The 16,746-nt window shown below is 39.1% G+C and overlaps 1 protein-coding gene across 1 annotated transcript; it reads left to right on the top strand.

Moving 5' to 3' along the window:
• The first annotated feature begins 328 nt into the window (after positions 1-328).
• Positions 329-10,003, top strand: LOC139729308 (hydroxyacylglutathione hydrolase, mitochondrial-like). The gene is made up of 8 exons (XM_071640235.1): positions 329-433; positions 3,148-3,353; positions 5,265-5,329; positions 5,873-5,996; positions 7,332-7,437; positions 8,046-8,251; positions 8,981-9,060; positions 9,834-10,003. The coding sequence occupies exons 2-8, from the start codon at positions 3,249-3,251 to the stop codon at positions 9,925-9,927; spliced, it is 780 nt and encodes a 259-aa protein (XP_071496336.1). The 5' UTR covers positions 329-433; positions 3,148-3,248; the 3' UTR covers positions 9,928-10,003.
• The last annotated feature ends 6,743 nt before the right edge of the window (positions 10,004-16,746 follow it).

The following is a 16,746-nucleotide window of genomic DNA, read 5'->3' as shown; positions in this document are numbered from 1 at the left end:
GGATTTAATTGAGAGGATGCCTTGTTTGATTATATAAAAAGAGAGAGAAAAAAAAGAAAAAAATGTAACACGTTAAAGCAGCAACAACAACAAAACTGACATGCTCTTGGGTAGACAAAAATGGTGATTGAGACTACACTATTCTCAAACGGATGAACTCTTTGGTAGTACTAGTACCACGTCCCTCAAGGGATATCTCGCCTCCCTGCCTGCTGGAGGATCGGACCAGGGAGGTGGCTAACTGATCGGACCCTCTGAACTATACTGCCCTTACACCACGCACCCAAGTCCCCCTACGAAAGTATTGTATGTTACGTAATCGCGATGTTGACTTTCTGTAGACTAGCACCGAGGGTCTCCAGGAGTTCGCCACTCTCAAAGGTATTCTGTTCTGGATCAAAGGAGCAGGTCTCAAAACTGCAAGATTTCAAACGTAAGTATCAAAACGATGTGACGCAGTGAATGGTTTTATGACATGTTCTCGGAAATTCAGTGGAATTGTTCGGCATGGCGGTGCAAGATTATATGTGTAGTCCCTTGCACTGGATTCTGCGTTGCGTATCTGTATCATGAGTGCGCGTGCAGGGTGTAATAATATTTAGGGCCTACTATAAGGGGGGCTTAAAGTAAAAAAGTCCACAACACAAGCAAAGCAAGCCTGGCTTTGAGGCAGATCAGGTAGGATATAGCTGTCCCTTTCCTGACTTGACCAGGTATCCTACTTTGACAAACACAGATGATTATCATGCAGCTACTTAACCCCGGGACGCTCCGTGTACACAGTTACACTGCGTGTTGGGGCTGGTCGCAGTTCAGTCCGGGAAACCCGCTCATGAGGACCGCCCCCGCGTACGAGGATGGTCCCTCCTCATGAGGACCTCCCCCCTCCTCATGAGGCCCCCCGGGGAACGCCTCATGAGGCCCCCCCTTCACTTCTTATTCATCTCACATCTGACGTATAAATTGTCGCAACTTTGCACGGTGATTTTTTGTTACACACACATGTCCACTATCCATGATGAAAAGAAGAAAAAATCCTGTCTGTTTTTTTTTTTTTAAATCGAGTTTTAGTCACCCGATGAAGAGCGCCCATCAAAACACGGGCGCCAGCGCGTTCGCACAATGCAAGACTGCCGCACCTAGCGGCCTGATCCGACTAAATATTTTCGATGCTTTTTTCTGCGGCTCTCACCTCTCCGCGCACGAATCAGCCTCGTGAAGCTGAAGTCTGACATCTTTTTACACAAATTCGTAACGAGAAAAATTAAATCAGTACTAACCTGATCTTGTCCATATATTCCAAATTACTATTCCACACTGATAGAGTAGGTGGGTAGATGACATACTCCAGTTTGTTAGCAAAATAATCACTTTGTAGGTATGACGAGTTCACTTTCTTCGTCAATTCCGCCCACGATTCCGCCGTTTGGGCGCTTTTTCTGGAATCATCCCGCGACGCGACGTACGTCGCATACATCACGCATCCAGCACATACTAAGTACCAGACTGGTATGTGCTGGATGCGTGATGTGATGCGACGTACGTCGCGTCGCGGGATGATTCCAGAGAAAGCGCCCAAACGGTAAGCGGGCGGCGGAATCGTGGGCGGAATTGACGAAGAAAGTGAACTCGTCATACCTACAAAGTGATTATTTTGCTAACAAACTGGAGTATGTCATCTACCCACCTACTCTATCAGTGTGGAATAGTAATTTGGAATATATGGACAAGATCAGGTTAGTACTGATTTAATTTTTCTCGTTACGAATTTGTGTAAAAAGATGTCAGACTTCAGCTTCACGAGGCTAATTCGTGCGCGGAGAGGTGAGAGTCGCAGAAAAAAGCATCGAAAATATTTAGTCGGATCAGGCCGCTAGGTGCGGCAGTCTTGCATTGTGCAAACGCGCTGGCGCCCGTGTTTTGATGGGCGCTCTGCATCGGGTGATTAAAACTCGATTTTAAAAAAAAAAAAACAGACAGGATTTTTTCTTCTTTTCATCATGGATAGTGGACATGTGTGTGTAACAAAAAATCACCGTGCAAAGTTGCGACAATTTATACGTCAGATGTGAGATGAATAAGAAGTGAAGGGGGGGGGCCTCATGAGGCGTTCCCCGGGGGGCCTCATGAGGAGGGGGGAGGTCCTCATGAGGAGGGACCATCCTCATACGCGGGGGCGGTCCTCATGAGCGGGTTTCCCGGACTGAGTTAGCAGCTACTATAAATTTAATTTACTCATTCATTCTGGAACTTGGATTAAAAATTGTGTAAAGTTAGATTTCACAGCGGCAGTTGAGATTGTAACTGGAAAGGGCATCACCAAACTGTCTTAGTACAGTGATCGATGAACCCCAGATAAATTTAACACAGTAATAAATTGTGTGGACTCACTGTCTCAGTGTTGATTCCCAAACCTGTTTCTCTGTTGCACTTTGGCTTTCCTGATAACAGTCACACAAATTATGCACATTGTATCCTGACCTTGATCATGTGAAGTGAGAGACACTCATCGGCCATGCCCATGATAGCCAGATACTGTAAAACATAATATACTTGAATTTTTCGCGAATTGGAGCCTACGGCCTTTTTCGAGACATTAAATTTTCGCGATCTGCCAGTGGCATTCAATGCATATAGTGTAAGCAAGAACTTTCATGTGCATTTTAATTTTGCGAATCTTGGCACTCGCGAATCTTGGTGCTCGCGAAATTCGCGAAATTAAAATGCACGCGAATATTCCTCGTTTTACAGTAGGAGAAAATGGCTGCCAAGTAACCCTAGGGCCAGTGACTTTGTCTTGCTGGGTTGTGTACTGCTACCTTTCATGTTCAATGCCCGAGAATTCTAGTAAATTTGAATTGAACTAGACTACCTGGGCTGAGTAGATCTAGTTCTATTAGGCCCTATCAGTGACTAGTTTCCCTGCTGATGCTTTACACATAGATTATACTATTTTGTCACAAATGACTGTATCAGATTTTATATGGCTACCAGATAGTCTTTGTTGCATCGTCATTTCAAACATTGATCATTTGTATGGAACTGCAAACTCTGGATATTTCAGCTGTACGCTGTGAACAGAAGCATGATAGTTAGTAAATACCTGTAGAATGTATTAATAATTCTTAGTTGTCTGTTTGTTTCCAGGTATTGATCCATCCTTAGGGAGGCTTTCTCAGCTCCAGACTGCACTCAGACCCCATCTCAGGCTTTGTCACTCAGCTACCACAGTCATCACCAAACCAGACATGAAGATCACCATTCTCTCTGCCCTAGAGGACAACTACATGTATCTCTTGGTTGATGAAGCCACCAAAGAGGCAGCTATTGTTGATCCTGTCAATCCCAAAAAGGTTGATCTATCTCTCTTTAAAGACGCCCGGTCGTCAATTTCAATGGGGATAACTCTCTGTTTGCTGATGCTGCAACACAGTTCGCGCGAGTACGAAACTATGTCTTGTCGAAAGTATTTTGAGGATCAGTGAAATGTTCCTTCATAGAGGAGGAGGAGACAAGTCTTCGGCACAAGCTTGGATGTGGGTGTATGCTCCACTTCACACTCATGTCGTGATTGTTTGGCTTTGCGTGTGCTGCTCATTGATTCATATACATTTCGCGAGTGCTGTAAGTCGCTAGCTCTGCGCCGATATGCACAGTAGTAACCATCTGCAACTCAATCCTCATAATAATTAGACAATTTGTAGTTGTGTTACGTTTTTCATTTTTGCGACGGAGAAGAATATCACGCCTAAAGGGCCTACGGCTACGGCCTCAGATGGATCTAGAGGACATATAATTCGCAGATTTGTCTATTGCTGACATTGAAGCGGTAGATCCTACAAGCTGCAAATGCTCTGGTTCATGCTGGTATAAGACAGGGCGAAATTGCTGTCCCTGCAAGAGCGGGGGCTGAGCTGCGCTGCACTGCAAGCGGCACATGGTAAATGGCAAGTAGCCGACCCTGTACCGATAGGGAACCAGCTGTGTCAACTTCAGTAAGTAGACCTAGGCTGTCAGTATAGGCTACAGTCTAAACTTATTGATTCATTAATGTTCTACCAGTTACTAGACCTAGAGTATTTCAATTGCGAATTACTGTGATGTTACCAAGTATATGTAGTAGGGTCTACATACAGTCAACATACATTGCTTGCTACTCTCACATAAACATTAGGCATGCAATCCATCAGTCAGTGGCCAGTGGCCAGGCCAGCTTATGCGTAGGCACGTACTCGTTTGCTGAGATATGAGCAAGAGAAAGATCCCGAATGCTCCAAAAATGTAAGCTGAACGATTGAGAATGACGTCATTACGTGCATTCGGCTTAGAAGAGAGCAATTTCGGCTGCTGTCGTGTATTCGCAACCGGTCTAGTTCGTACATGATACTCGATCTCTCAATAACACACAGGTGAATGGGAATTTTGCACGGAATGCACAGGGTGCGCATGATTCAGAATTACCATGGCAAGCTTTTTCTCACGATGACCGGGGGTCTTTAAGTATACATGGTACTATGTTGGTAATAGAAAGTGTGCTGTTCTGTATTGAATTTTCTATTGATTATTTCTGTGGTTGTTATTGTTTAATTTTCACCTAGACACAATGGTGTAGTATTCCCTTGAAAGTAAATGTCAGAGGTCAAGTCAAGTCACAAGTTTGCTGTTTTAGGCTATCACATGTATTCCTTGTCTGTAAAGCTTCTTTTTTTTTTTTTTTTTTAAGGTGGGGAAGTGGTTCAGTGCGTAGAAACAATATTTTGCAAAAGAATTATTCATATGCAAGTATGAATTTTAGTAGGGGAGGAGGAAAATTGATCCATCACTTTCAGAATTTTTACCGCAAGTCCCTGTAACAGAATAACATGGCTGATATGCTGCAGGTTCCATGACCACGTGGCATTGGGTACAGCAAGAGAGGGCATCCTTCACAGTGCTCTAGTTTTCGCTGAATCCCTCCCAATAAACTGCTCATCTAGGAATTTGATTGTAGTGTGACCCCCCAGGACTGAGCATTTCGTACATTAAAAGGTAATTTCTTTTTCATCTGTAGAATGTCAGTTGGGGTTATGACAAGAAGCAGGTGGAATTACCCTATTTACAATGTATCTGTTTTATGGACTAACACACTCAAAATAGAGTGACAAAAAGTTGTCAAAAACCTTGAACACCAAGTGTAAAGACATGGGCATATATTTGTGTTATTCTGTTTGTTTGTTGTTTTTTTTTGGTGATATAATGAGTATTTCTTGTTTACTGACTGATAGGTATTGAAGGCTGTTCAAGAGGAAGGTGTGAAGTTAACAACTGTTTTGACCACTCACCACCACTGGTAGGTCAGGGATTTATTTTTACTCTTCAGTCACAGTTTCATATCATTGCATTCATTTGTCTGTTTCTGACAAAACAAAAACAAAAACCAAAACCAAAACAAAGCAAATAAAACAAACACGATCATAAACACAACAAAATTGTCCCAGTATAAAATATTTTAGATGTTTACATCTGCCTGTAAATTGTTATGTGATAAGTTTGCAAAATTTAAACAAAGTCATGTAGAATTAATCAAAATAGTGGATAATTGAGAAGGCTATTGAAAATGGAGGGAACTGCTTAAAGGCTCTACTTGTAATATTGTAGTCCTCTTAACAATAACAACACACACACAAAAAAAAAAAAGCACACAAATGTAACCAACCCTTGCAGTTCTTAAAAAAAAGGGAAAACAAAGAAAGTCTATTGAATTGCTAAAATTGGAATTGTTGATAATTGAAAAGTAGTGTAAATCTCTTTTTTTATTGCATCCCTCATTTATTCACATCTTCACTTGAATTTGCATATAAACTTAAAAGTCAAATGGATCTCACCCTGATAGGGACCATGCAGGGGGCAACGAGGAACTAGTGAAGCTTTTTTCTGGAGGATCCTTGGTGGTATGTGGAGGAGATGACCGCATCGGAGCCCTCAACAAGAAAGTTGGTGAAGGAGATCAATTACAGGTGAGCTGTATGTCTTTGAAACTTTCCATTTTGACTGTAGTTTATGGGCTTCTGCATAATTGTGGTTTGCCGTGAAACATGAGTTGAAAATATTCAAAGTTGGAGTTGTAAATAATCATGATCACTGAATAGTTTACTTTGTGAATGATGTGGATGATATGCATGTGAAATAGAGAGAGGGGTTTATGTTTATGTTTGTGTGAGTGTCTTTCTCTGTGTGTCAGCTGCCTCTATCTACAATTCCTTTAAATATGAATTCAACCTTTTTTCCCCAATTAATAGATGAATGTGTGTGTGTGTGTGTATATATATATATATACACAATGTATATATCCCTAATATGTGTATAGAAATACATGTGAATAGGAGCAATTTTGTACCAAAGTATAGATATCAAATCACTAATAAATTATATTAATTTCCGGCCAGTTTTCTTCTACAATGTATTTGCGTTTTTTACATACTCAAAAAGCTGCATCACTGTGGTGATCCCTCCCATTTATCCCAAGTTGAATTATCCTTCGGATTTATGCCAGGTTGAAAGTGTGTGCGTGTGTCACACACAAACACACTGCTATAGCTTCTGACCATCCGAGCATTGAGAATTTAGGGTTTCTGGGACGAACACTGAACTAGGGCTTTCGATAGCTCCGTCGGTAGAGCACCGGGCTAGCAATCCAGAGGTCTCTCGTTCGAATCCTGGTGGAATCCCACTTTCTTTACTATTCTTCTACTAATAAAGTATATATATAATGCAATGAAAACATTGAAAGAACTGGATTATGAAAGAGAAAAAAACAACATGGGGAAAAAAACATAAAAGCTAGCATAGGTACCTAAAGAACATCAGCTCTGTGTCATAGTTCTGTGTGTGTAGTTGATTGAAAAATGGTGTGTAATTTGAGAGCCAAAATAGGCTAATTGATATGTTACACATACCCCCGGCCCCCCCCCCCCCCCCCCAAAAAAAAAAACAAAACAAAACAAAACAAAACAAAACAAAACAAAACAAAACAAAAAAAACCACAAAAAACTAAGCATATTTCATTTTCTGTAGACTATGTCCAAGAAATATTAAAGTTCATTTTTCAACCTATTTTAGACACCAATTGTATGTCACAAGAATAAGAATGAGACGAAACTTACAATGATCATAATTGTGATAATGATTTGTTGAATTATTGTGCACTGTATCTTAGGACACAGTTACACCACAACCCTTTAAAAGCAAAGAGAGTGAGAGAGATTGAAAGAAAGAAAAGTTGAAGAAAGCAGTATGTCTTGATGTAGCATTCGCATCCTATATGTCTGGCATTGTGCTATTTTCTATCACAGATTGGATCCCTGAAAGTGAGTTGTATGTTCACCCCTTGCCACACAACTGGACACATCTGTTACTATGTTAGAGGAGAGTCTTCAGAAACACCTGTTGTCTTCACAGGTAGTCACATGACCTCTTACAAAGTCACTGTTGGTTGCTAGCCTCTTGTACAGGTCCATGAAGTGTCTAGGATTGAAGTTAGATGATACGCTTATTGCCCAGTATGTTATCTTGTTAAAAGAACATCAGCTATCGATGAACAAACATTAATCATACTCCACAGGCAAAGTATCTTTTCTGAAATTCTCAAATCAAATTGTTATCATCTCACGTAATGGACAATGTTCACATTCTGTTGAATGAAAGTTTTGGGGTTTCTCCTGGCAATGCAAAATATGCACATATATAACACCCATTGCAAATTTAGAGGAAGAAATTGAGAGCATTTAAGTATATGGGACATTTTAGAATACTGTAAAAGTGGATATTTTCGCGTGACTAATTTTTTGCGCTTGAACGGGTTGGAAGAGTTTCGCATGTTTTTAATTCCGCGGAATCAAGACATCACGCACAGGCACATATGGCAAGCAAAAATATTCGCGTGCTTTTATTTTCGCGCTAGTTTCTGGTTGCGCGAAATGCGCGAAAATTTGAACACCGTGAAAATTTCCACTTTTACAGTACATGGATTGCAGAAATCATTGACAGTTTCTCAACATTCTCCACAGGTGATACTCTGTTCTTGTCTGCCTGTGGAAGATTCTTTGAAGGCACGCCGCAGCAGATGTACACCGCCCTGATTGAAAAACTTAGCAGTCTGCCAAGCAACACCAATGTGTACTGTGGTCATGAATATTCAGTGGCCAGCTTAAAATACGCCCTGCATGTGGAGCCGAACAATCCAGCTGTGAAGAAGAAGCTAGAATGGGCACAGGTGAGATCCATGTGCAGTGATCACTAACTGAAGATTTGATGATATTTTGTGATTCATTCAAGCATATGGCACAATGTGCCGGGTCGATACAGTTTGCTGACTATTGCTAGTCACCTGGGGCAAACCACGAGGGGTTAGCATCTTTTACTTGTTTTCTTGCGTAGGTAGGTGGACCTCTTCACTGGGTTACCATCCTGCTCTTTGCGATGAATGAAGTAGGATCATTTATGTGCGTGAGTCGTGGCTAACTCACACATGCGACCTCCATTTTATGTCTCATCTAAGGGACAGAGTGTTTTGTGTCCTAGTAGAGGGGACCAAATGCTTACACACAGCCTTGCTCAGTGAGACTCTGAAATAGAACCCATGTCCTTTGGATCTGGACGCAGACATGCTACCGACTGAGCTGAGCTGAGCCAAATTTCTGCCCATTTTTGTGATAAAAAGGGGTTTCTACTTCTTTTTTCTTTTTGGGGGGTGGTTTGAATAGTTACAATGGTACCATTTATTTTAATGATTTAGTGCCTTTTTATTTCTGAAATTTATCTAGGGCATGTCATTGCTACAAAGTCAAGTCACGTTACATTCTTGGTGGGAGGAATATCCGTTTTCACTGATCAGAAAATCGGCTGCTTAGATTGGGCTTCAAGGAGTGATGATAAAAAGATTGTAATTGAAATCAAAATCAAGTTATGTGCAACATCTTTTATTCCTCTCCTCAACACACAGGATCAGAGGAACAGACAGCTGCCGACAGTTCCATCAACCATTGAGGAGGAGAAATCCTACAATCCATTCATGAGAGTAGGGTATGTGTTGTTTGAAAAATATCTCTCTTCCCTCATCCATTCTGCTCCACTTTCTTTTCTCTTTCACCAGTCAACAGTCCTTTCAAGGATTGCATACACATGGTGTCACAGCAAACCTCTATTCTTCAGAGTGGGGTATGTTTCTAAGGCCAGAGTTTGTGAAATGTTTGTCCCATGTGTGTGCAAGTACAATGTATCCTTCTTTGATTTCACATGAATGTAGGATCCTAGTACACCCCACTTTGAGACAAGTTAATGTATAATCGAGGTAAGTTGTTTTACTCCGAAGTTGGCATTAATAAGTAGGCCCTACTTGACCAGAGTTCTTCGGGATAGTTTTCCAGGGGTTAGTTGTTGTGGGGGGGGGGGGGGGGGGGGGGTAGTTGAAGTATTGCCCAATGCAGATGGCATAATTTTATTTCTGTAGCAACTACTCTGTTTTCCTTCGCAAGGGCAATGTTTACTAGTCAGATTTTGTAGAAACTATGCCTTGTATTTCATGGGATAGTTAGTGAAGGCACACTTCAGACTTCAGCATGGGATTTTTTTCCCCAAAATGTTTGAAAGTTCAAATATTTGAATGCGTTGTAATGAATTCCCACAAAGTTGTGTAGCAAAGGGGATAATAGCAGTTTCTCAGCTGTGGAAGGCACCTACTAATTTGTCCAGTTTTTATGAAGTGATAGTTAGCTTAATGTGCTGAGCATGGAGTATTTTGTTATCTACTAAAGTTTTTGGTGTATAATTATTCTTGTAATTGTCTGTCATTTCAGGGAGAAATCCATACAGGACTATGTTGGCTGTACAGATCCCATCGAAACTATGGGGGCACTTCGCAAGGACAAGAACGGCTTTAAAGCAAAGTGATCTGAGTTTTGACATGTTACTGAGGATATTTTGTGTTGTTTTCAAAATCTGAAGAAAGAAGGCAAGCTCAAATCTAAAGGTGGAAAAAGTTGGGAAAACATGTATTTAGATATCGCTGCGCTGTGCATCATTAAGTAATGAAAATACACAATGTAGTAATCCTTGTTGACATGTAGGTTTACAAATTGTGTTTATTCTAAACATAAAAAAGTGTAATGATTTTTTTTAATTACTTCTCACTAAATTCTCTGTGTAAATTGACAATTACATGGGACTATGTAGACATGATTTCTTGATCCTAACTGAGGGAAATCTTGTGTTAATTGTCTCACAAAAGTGGACAAGTATTTTTGCTTCTATAATACATGTATTGACAATGCAATATGCAAGAAAAATCTGCCCTCTGTGATAATGAGGTATAATTCTTTGTGGTGTTGGCTTACACCTGCAAATCATCATGTTGCATGCAAATACAGTGTAAGCGTGTGTGTGATTTTGTTAAATGTATGTGTGTGTGTGTGTGTGTGTGTGTGTGTGTGCTGTGTGGTCAGGTGTTACTGTTCCAAAGCATGGAGTCTAATTTTGATGTATGGGAAATTCTCACAATTCATCTTATTTTTCATATCTGTCAAAGTCGGCAACGTTAATAATGATGGTTTAAAATCATTTTGTATTTGCAGGGAGAGAATTAATAATTTACGTGATTCAATTATGTATTCAGATCAGGACGGAAGAAAGGGTTTCAAAATAGTACGTTCACACTTGTCAATACATTCATTGACTGCATAGACCAGTGGGTAACTACCTTTTATCATAAGAGTAAAATTTAACCCACTGAGGATGGGTTGATTTTGCTACAACACGCATTTCCCCTTGGACACCTGCCCAAGTATACTTGGGACTCGTCTTCAACGGGTTAAGAATTCAAAATTTCATTAAACTCCAGGAGATCAGAACCTTGACTGTCAAGATTGACATATCATCATTCAACCGTGTGAGTTTATCAACAACTAAATATAGATACCACTAACTCTATGTGCATGTGTAAGTCAAAATTTGTCAGGAATACATGTCAAATGAGTGATATTTTGCTGACTTATGTGGAAGTTGACAGTGTTTGTGTGGTTCCATGTTTGTCAACTTACAACTGTATGCAAGGTTTGCAGGCTTATGTAAAATACACTCTATACATTACTATCATACTCTACTTATATTCTAAATGGGAATGATTGCTATTGCACTAAAACAGCTGTGATAAAGGAGATTTTAACTTGTAGCTGTTCTGTCATAATTTAATGGTTATAGGAACTTATGTTACATTTCAATTCCATGTTCATGTCTCTTGAATATTTTGAAGGTACACTTGTATCTGATTGTTTTTTCCTGAAGCATGCTGGAATATATCAGTTCAGATTCTCTTATGTAAATTGCCTCTTCTTTTTTTTACTGTATTATATTTTATTTATACATTTTGATTTTCTTTGTCTTATTTCATTCATACTGCTGTACTCATGTTGATGAAACCTCAAAGATTCTGAAAAATGTCCGTCACAGCACCTTTAATCATTAGAAATTTGATTATTAAAAATTTTGTGCAATAATCTAGAAATGCAGTCTGGAGAGGATCTTTCATTCTTTTGGATTTTTTTTTAGAAGAAATTCTTACAACCCTCTCTGTCTGTAGACAATTACAAATTCAGATTAAAAAGATAATAGGCAGGTATTCATGTACTCATAAATTTAGTTTGCAATGTCATATTGTCTTCCAATATTTGCTCATTTGTCTCAGAGTTAGAATGCGGTCAGAAATAGGCAGCCATTTTATTTTATTTTGTGAAATAAATCATCAAGCAGCACAATTTTTTACTGAAAATTCTTTTAGACTGACTAGGTGTGTTATTTTAAGTATTGTCTGAAATACATTTGTCATGCTGTACCACATTTCCAAATCACCAGTAGTCCATACTTATCACAGAATCAAATGTGTTTTGTACAACTCACTCTTGAAGTCACAGATTTCTAGTCATATTTTTCGTAATGGTTGGACAGAACATAACATATCTTACATATGTTGATAATATCAAACTTGCTTTTAATAGCAATTGATTTGTTGTTATTGTTGCTGTTGCTTCCCATAACAGAGATAAAGTTTGACATATTATTCAATGAGTTATCATTGTTCTTTATTGTTCTACATTATTTTCCATTCTCATATCATTGATAGTACATCTAAAAGAGATCATTCTGTGACTTCTCTGCCTTCTATTTTGATGGATTCCCTTTCAAATAATGGCTGCAAAAGTGCTCTTTAACATACCTTCCTATGACTTAACCTATGCGATGCTTTTAACAATGAAGTTAACACATGGACAAGAATTGTGGTGACGTACAAAATGTGCTCATTTTGACAGCTTGTATCTTCCTAAACTCTGCCTAAAAGGGGCATTTGTAGGTTACTTTGAGTAGCATGGGATCCTATTTATTAAAGTAGTTTCCCAGATACGTAGGTACATGTTCTGCATGTATACATTGTATTTTTGTATTACACCCTTTCAGCTGTGATATTTGTAAGAAATGGATCATCATATTTGATTATTGATGCATTTAATGTGATTTTCTTTTTGTACAGAGACTTGATAAAATGTGAATTCAAAAGAGGTCAAAATTAAACAACGGTACGTACTGAGCAATGTACACATATGTAAAAGTGTCAGTGTTGTACATTGTGTATAATGTTGTGTGTGTGTACATACATGAAATGTGTGTGTGTGTGTGTGTGTGTGTGTGTGTGTGTGTGTGTGTGTGTGTGTGTGTGTGTGTGTGTGTGTATCTGACACTAACAGCAAGCATATAAATGCTGGTGTGCAATGAATGATACCAAAAGGTAACAGATACGAGGGAGCCCTCTCATGTGAAGCTCCATGAATAGAAATGAATCTCTCATTTCCTGAAGAAGGGGTTTCTGAAACTTGAAGGGCATTCTCAATTCACATTCACATGTATAGATATATAGTTATACATAATTATACTGTGTTAAAATCGGACTGTATAGGCAAGTGTGAAGTACTGGTATAGATGAGAATGGGTTTACAACAGGAAGAGGATACCAATTTAGGACATGACAAATTGCAAGAAAGACTGAAAACTGCAAGTTTTTTCTGTGATTGCTGTTACAGCTGAATCAGTAAAGCAGTGAAAATTTTCTATCCTTTATCAACTTCTCTTCAGTTAACGCGGAACTGAAGCCTTGATCACTGTATGAGATGATTCTTACTTAACAGCCCGCATTCACGAAGATGGTACAAATGAAACCATGGTTTTAGAATAAACCATGGACAAAAACCATGTAGCGCCAGGTGTCGCACGGAATATTTCATTACGAACTTGGTCATTTCGTCGACAAAATGACCGTTTCGTTAACGAAATTATCATTTCGTGGATGAAATGTTCATTCAGTTACAAAATAATCATTTCATCAACGAAATGACTGATTTCATAACGAAAAAGTCTGTGCAACACTTGGCGCTCCATGGTTTTTGTCCATGGTTTAAACCATGGTTACGTTTTTGCCACCTTCATGAATTCGGGCTTATGTGTGTATATTGTGGTAATTTATGAAAGCTTGTGATCAGTCTGTATCAGCATATGTACCCAATAGTGAAGGAATACATGTGTATGTGTGTGTGTCTCAGGGCCGCATCAATAGAAAAAATCTCTGGGCAAAAACCCCCTTGGGAAGTCATGGGTTTTTGATGTCATTTTTAAACTATTGTTTTATATTTTTTGTCTTTTTTGTTTTTATTTATGTATGTATTTATATGTATATATATATATATATATATATATATATATATATATATATACATATATATTAATTTGTTCATCCATTCATTCTTTTATTTATTCATTATTTATTTATTTTAGCCAATGTAGTGCATGTGTTCTGGTTCCACAGCCCCTGTGTCAAAGGAGGGTTGTGTGGTGTGATATGTTGTGAGCATGTGTGTGTGTTTGTGTGTGTGTGTAGTCTTACCAGAGGGTTTGTCACACTCAGTGTCGTTTGCTTTTGTGTTTAATTTTGGCAATGTATACATAATGAATAAGATAGAGCAATATATCAAATAATCGTATTCTTGGTTATTATATTGTCAATAATGCTACTGATTAACAATTCCTTGGGATTGCAAAATATCCCGATTCTTTTCTCTCTCTCTCTCTTTTTCCTCATCTTCCCTCTATCTCCTTCCTCTTCCTCTTTTCCCTAATCTTCTACTATACTGTTATCTTCACAACTGTTGTCACCATCAGCACCATTACTAGCGTTGCATTATCATGTAATCATTAGAATGATATAGGGCCTATTTATCACATTGAATATTTCTTCATCTTCCATGTGTCTGTTCGTTCATGATCATTTATTTTGGTTGTTTAGTTACGCATCAATTTATCGGAAATGTGAGTTTCAATAGAAAGTGTGGAGAAGATTTTATGCATCACATCAATCATTTAAAATCCCTGGGAAGTGAACCACATGTGTCATAACCCATATTCTTTTCATCCTTTCAGCTCCTAGTGCTAATGATTATTAGGTCTTTTCCGTATTGGGGTCAAATTACCAATCGTAGGAGAAGGAATATTCCTTATAATTATCACGCAAGTAAAATAACAACACGTGGTCACTGGTCATCAAGAGTGAAAATCTCAAACCACGCCCACTTTTCACGCATGGTAGCTTCTGATTGGTGCAGCCGTGCAATCAAAGACACCTTTGGCAATGAAATGGATCACGTAATAAATAACTTGTGCCTTTCTCCAATCCTGGGAACCCACGTACATGAAACTTGCGCGCTGGGGGCCAGTGTTGTGGTGGGGAGTTATCGGAGCCCGGTGCGGTGGCGAGCGGGGGAAATTCGTAGCTGGCCTGGTACGGTACCTGTGTACTTGATCGATCGAGGGTGTCTACCGGTACTGTGCTGTGTTGTAGTATTTGAACATCAGGGACTACCAGTAAAAGACTTTTATCTTGATCAATGTTTCCTTGCATGGCAATAGAATTCATAAGATAGAGCTGCGGGCAGATAGACTACACTTGTCGAAGACGAAGGTGTTTCGGTATACCGCATCGCGCATACCGGTGTTTCCTTGTTCAGCAGCAGTAGACTAGCAAACCATAGCATCTACGCATAAAGCGCGAACGGGGCGGCCGCCGGTGCCCGGAACAAGGAGGAATCATGGACGCGATAAACCATATTTTCATACTGTCGTCAGTTTTTCTTGCTTTACTATTCGGTCAACTGGAAGCTGGGGTGACTGACCCACACAGAGAACCATCAAAATGCGAGGGTAAGTTCAGGAAATTGGCGAGTATTGACGAGTAAATCATGTCTGCCGTGGCCGTGTCGTATGGCCATCCAAAAGGTATTAATTATGTACCCACGCAGTTAACTACGACAAGGACTGTGCACTTAAGTTGTACTCCCTTCATAGAAGGAAATATAGTATTGTATAATTATACCCAGGGTTACCATTTGTAAAACAATGTAGCAAATGTACTGCTATGAAGTGAAACATAAATTCAAGAGATCCTTGTGTTTTACCAGCAACTAACATTTAATTCATTTTATGTTTTATTTCCACATTTAATCAGAGGTAGATCTAACCGCAGCAGCGACCCCATACGGACAAATACGTACCGTAAAGGGGTCGCACAGCAAACCTATACCTGTCACGGAAGCACCTGATATGGCTAAGCATTTACGTGACCAGAGACCAAAATACAGGGTTTTATACTGAAATTAGTAGCCTTACTCTTAGATAAGATACTTACAATCACGGCAGGCGAAGTCGATTTACAATATGATCTGTTTTGAGAGCCCTGTGAAAGAGTTTATCTGAGGTTTTTATAGTCCTACCGCATTTCGTATTGTAGTACGACTTACACAGCGCATGCGCTAATATGGATAAAACGTAGCACATACTGTAATACGCAATGTATGCGTGTGGAAAAAAAACACGGAAAGCTCGCTGAGAACTGAAATGAATATTCATGAGACGTAACAAATAGAATGCATGCTGGGCGATGATTTACTATCGGGCCTACCGGCACTTATTTATTTCGTTTTTTAAGCACATTTCGAATGTGTGGTTCATTATTTATTTGCAATAAAGGAAGTGCACACATAATGAACATCTGGAGATGTGAAGGATTAAGAAAATAACAGGTGATTTTCATGATAGAGGGTATGTTTTGGTTTTTTTGTTGTTTTTTTTTCCCCAGTCTGCAGAGGCAATGCCCCAGATGTCTCATCTATAGATCAAGTTTCCTTTCACACTGTACATTATAGTTTTAATGTTGTACATTCACAATGGGCTCCACTCACAAGCTCTGCTTCTTGGGGACTCATATTCATTTTTGCTTCATGTTTATTTTCTACTGTGATTTGAATTGAATACACTTCTGTTACATATACATGTTTTGTTTATTTCCAATAGTTGAGAATTGTTTGATTATTTATTGAGAGACCTTTTTTTTTTCCAAAGACTTACTACCGCATGAGAGGAGATCCTTCCTGTCTTTCTTTTTCTGTCAGGCTTGTCACTTTCTGTTTGATTGTGTGTATGTGTGTGTGTGTGTCCGCGTGCATGTGTGTTTCATAATTATTGTGTGTAACAAATTGGAAGAATTGGAAGCTAAATTTCTATGTACTGTGACATACAGATCAATACAATTGACTCTTGAGTATTCATTCATTTCATTCATTCATTCATTCATTCATTCATTCAAAGCAATGGGACAAGAAGTGTCTTCTGAAAATTTTT

The sequence above is a fragment of the Diadema antillarum genome, unplaced genomic scaffold (assembly GCF_040938485.1).
Source record: "Diadema antillarum isolate AM-2024a unplaced genomic scaffold, OU_Dant_1.0 seq00000234_RagTag, whole genome shotgun sequence".
Taxonomy (NCBI): domain Eukaryota; kingdom Metazoa; phylum Echinodermata; class Echinoidea; order Diadematoida; family Diadematidae; genus Diadema; species Diadema antillarum.
Note: the sequence above shows the minus strand (reverse complement) of the source record. Positions and strands in the feature narration are given on the sequence as shown.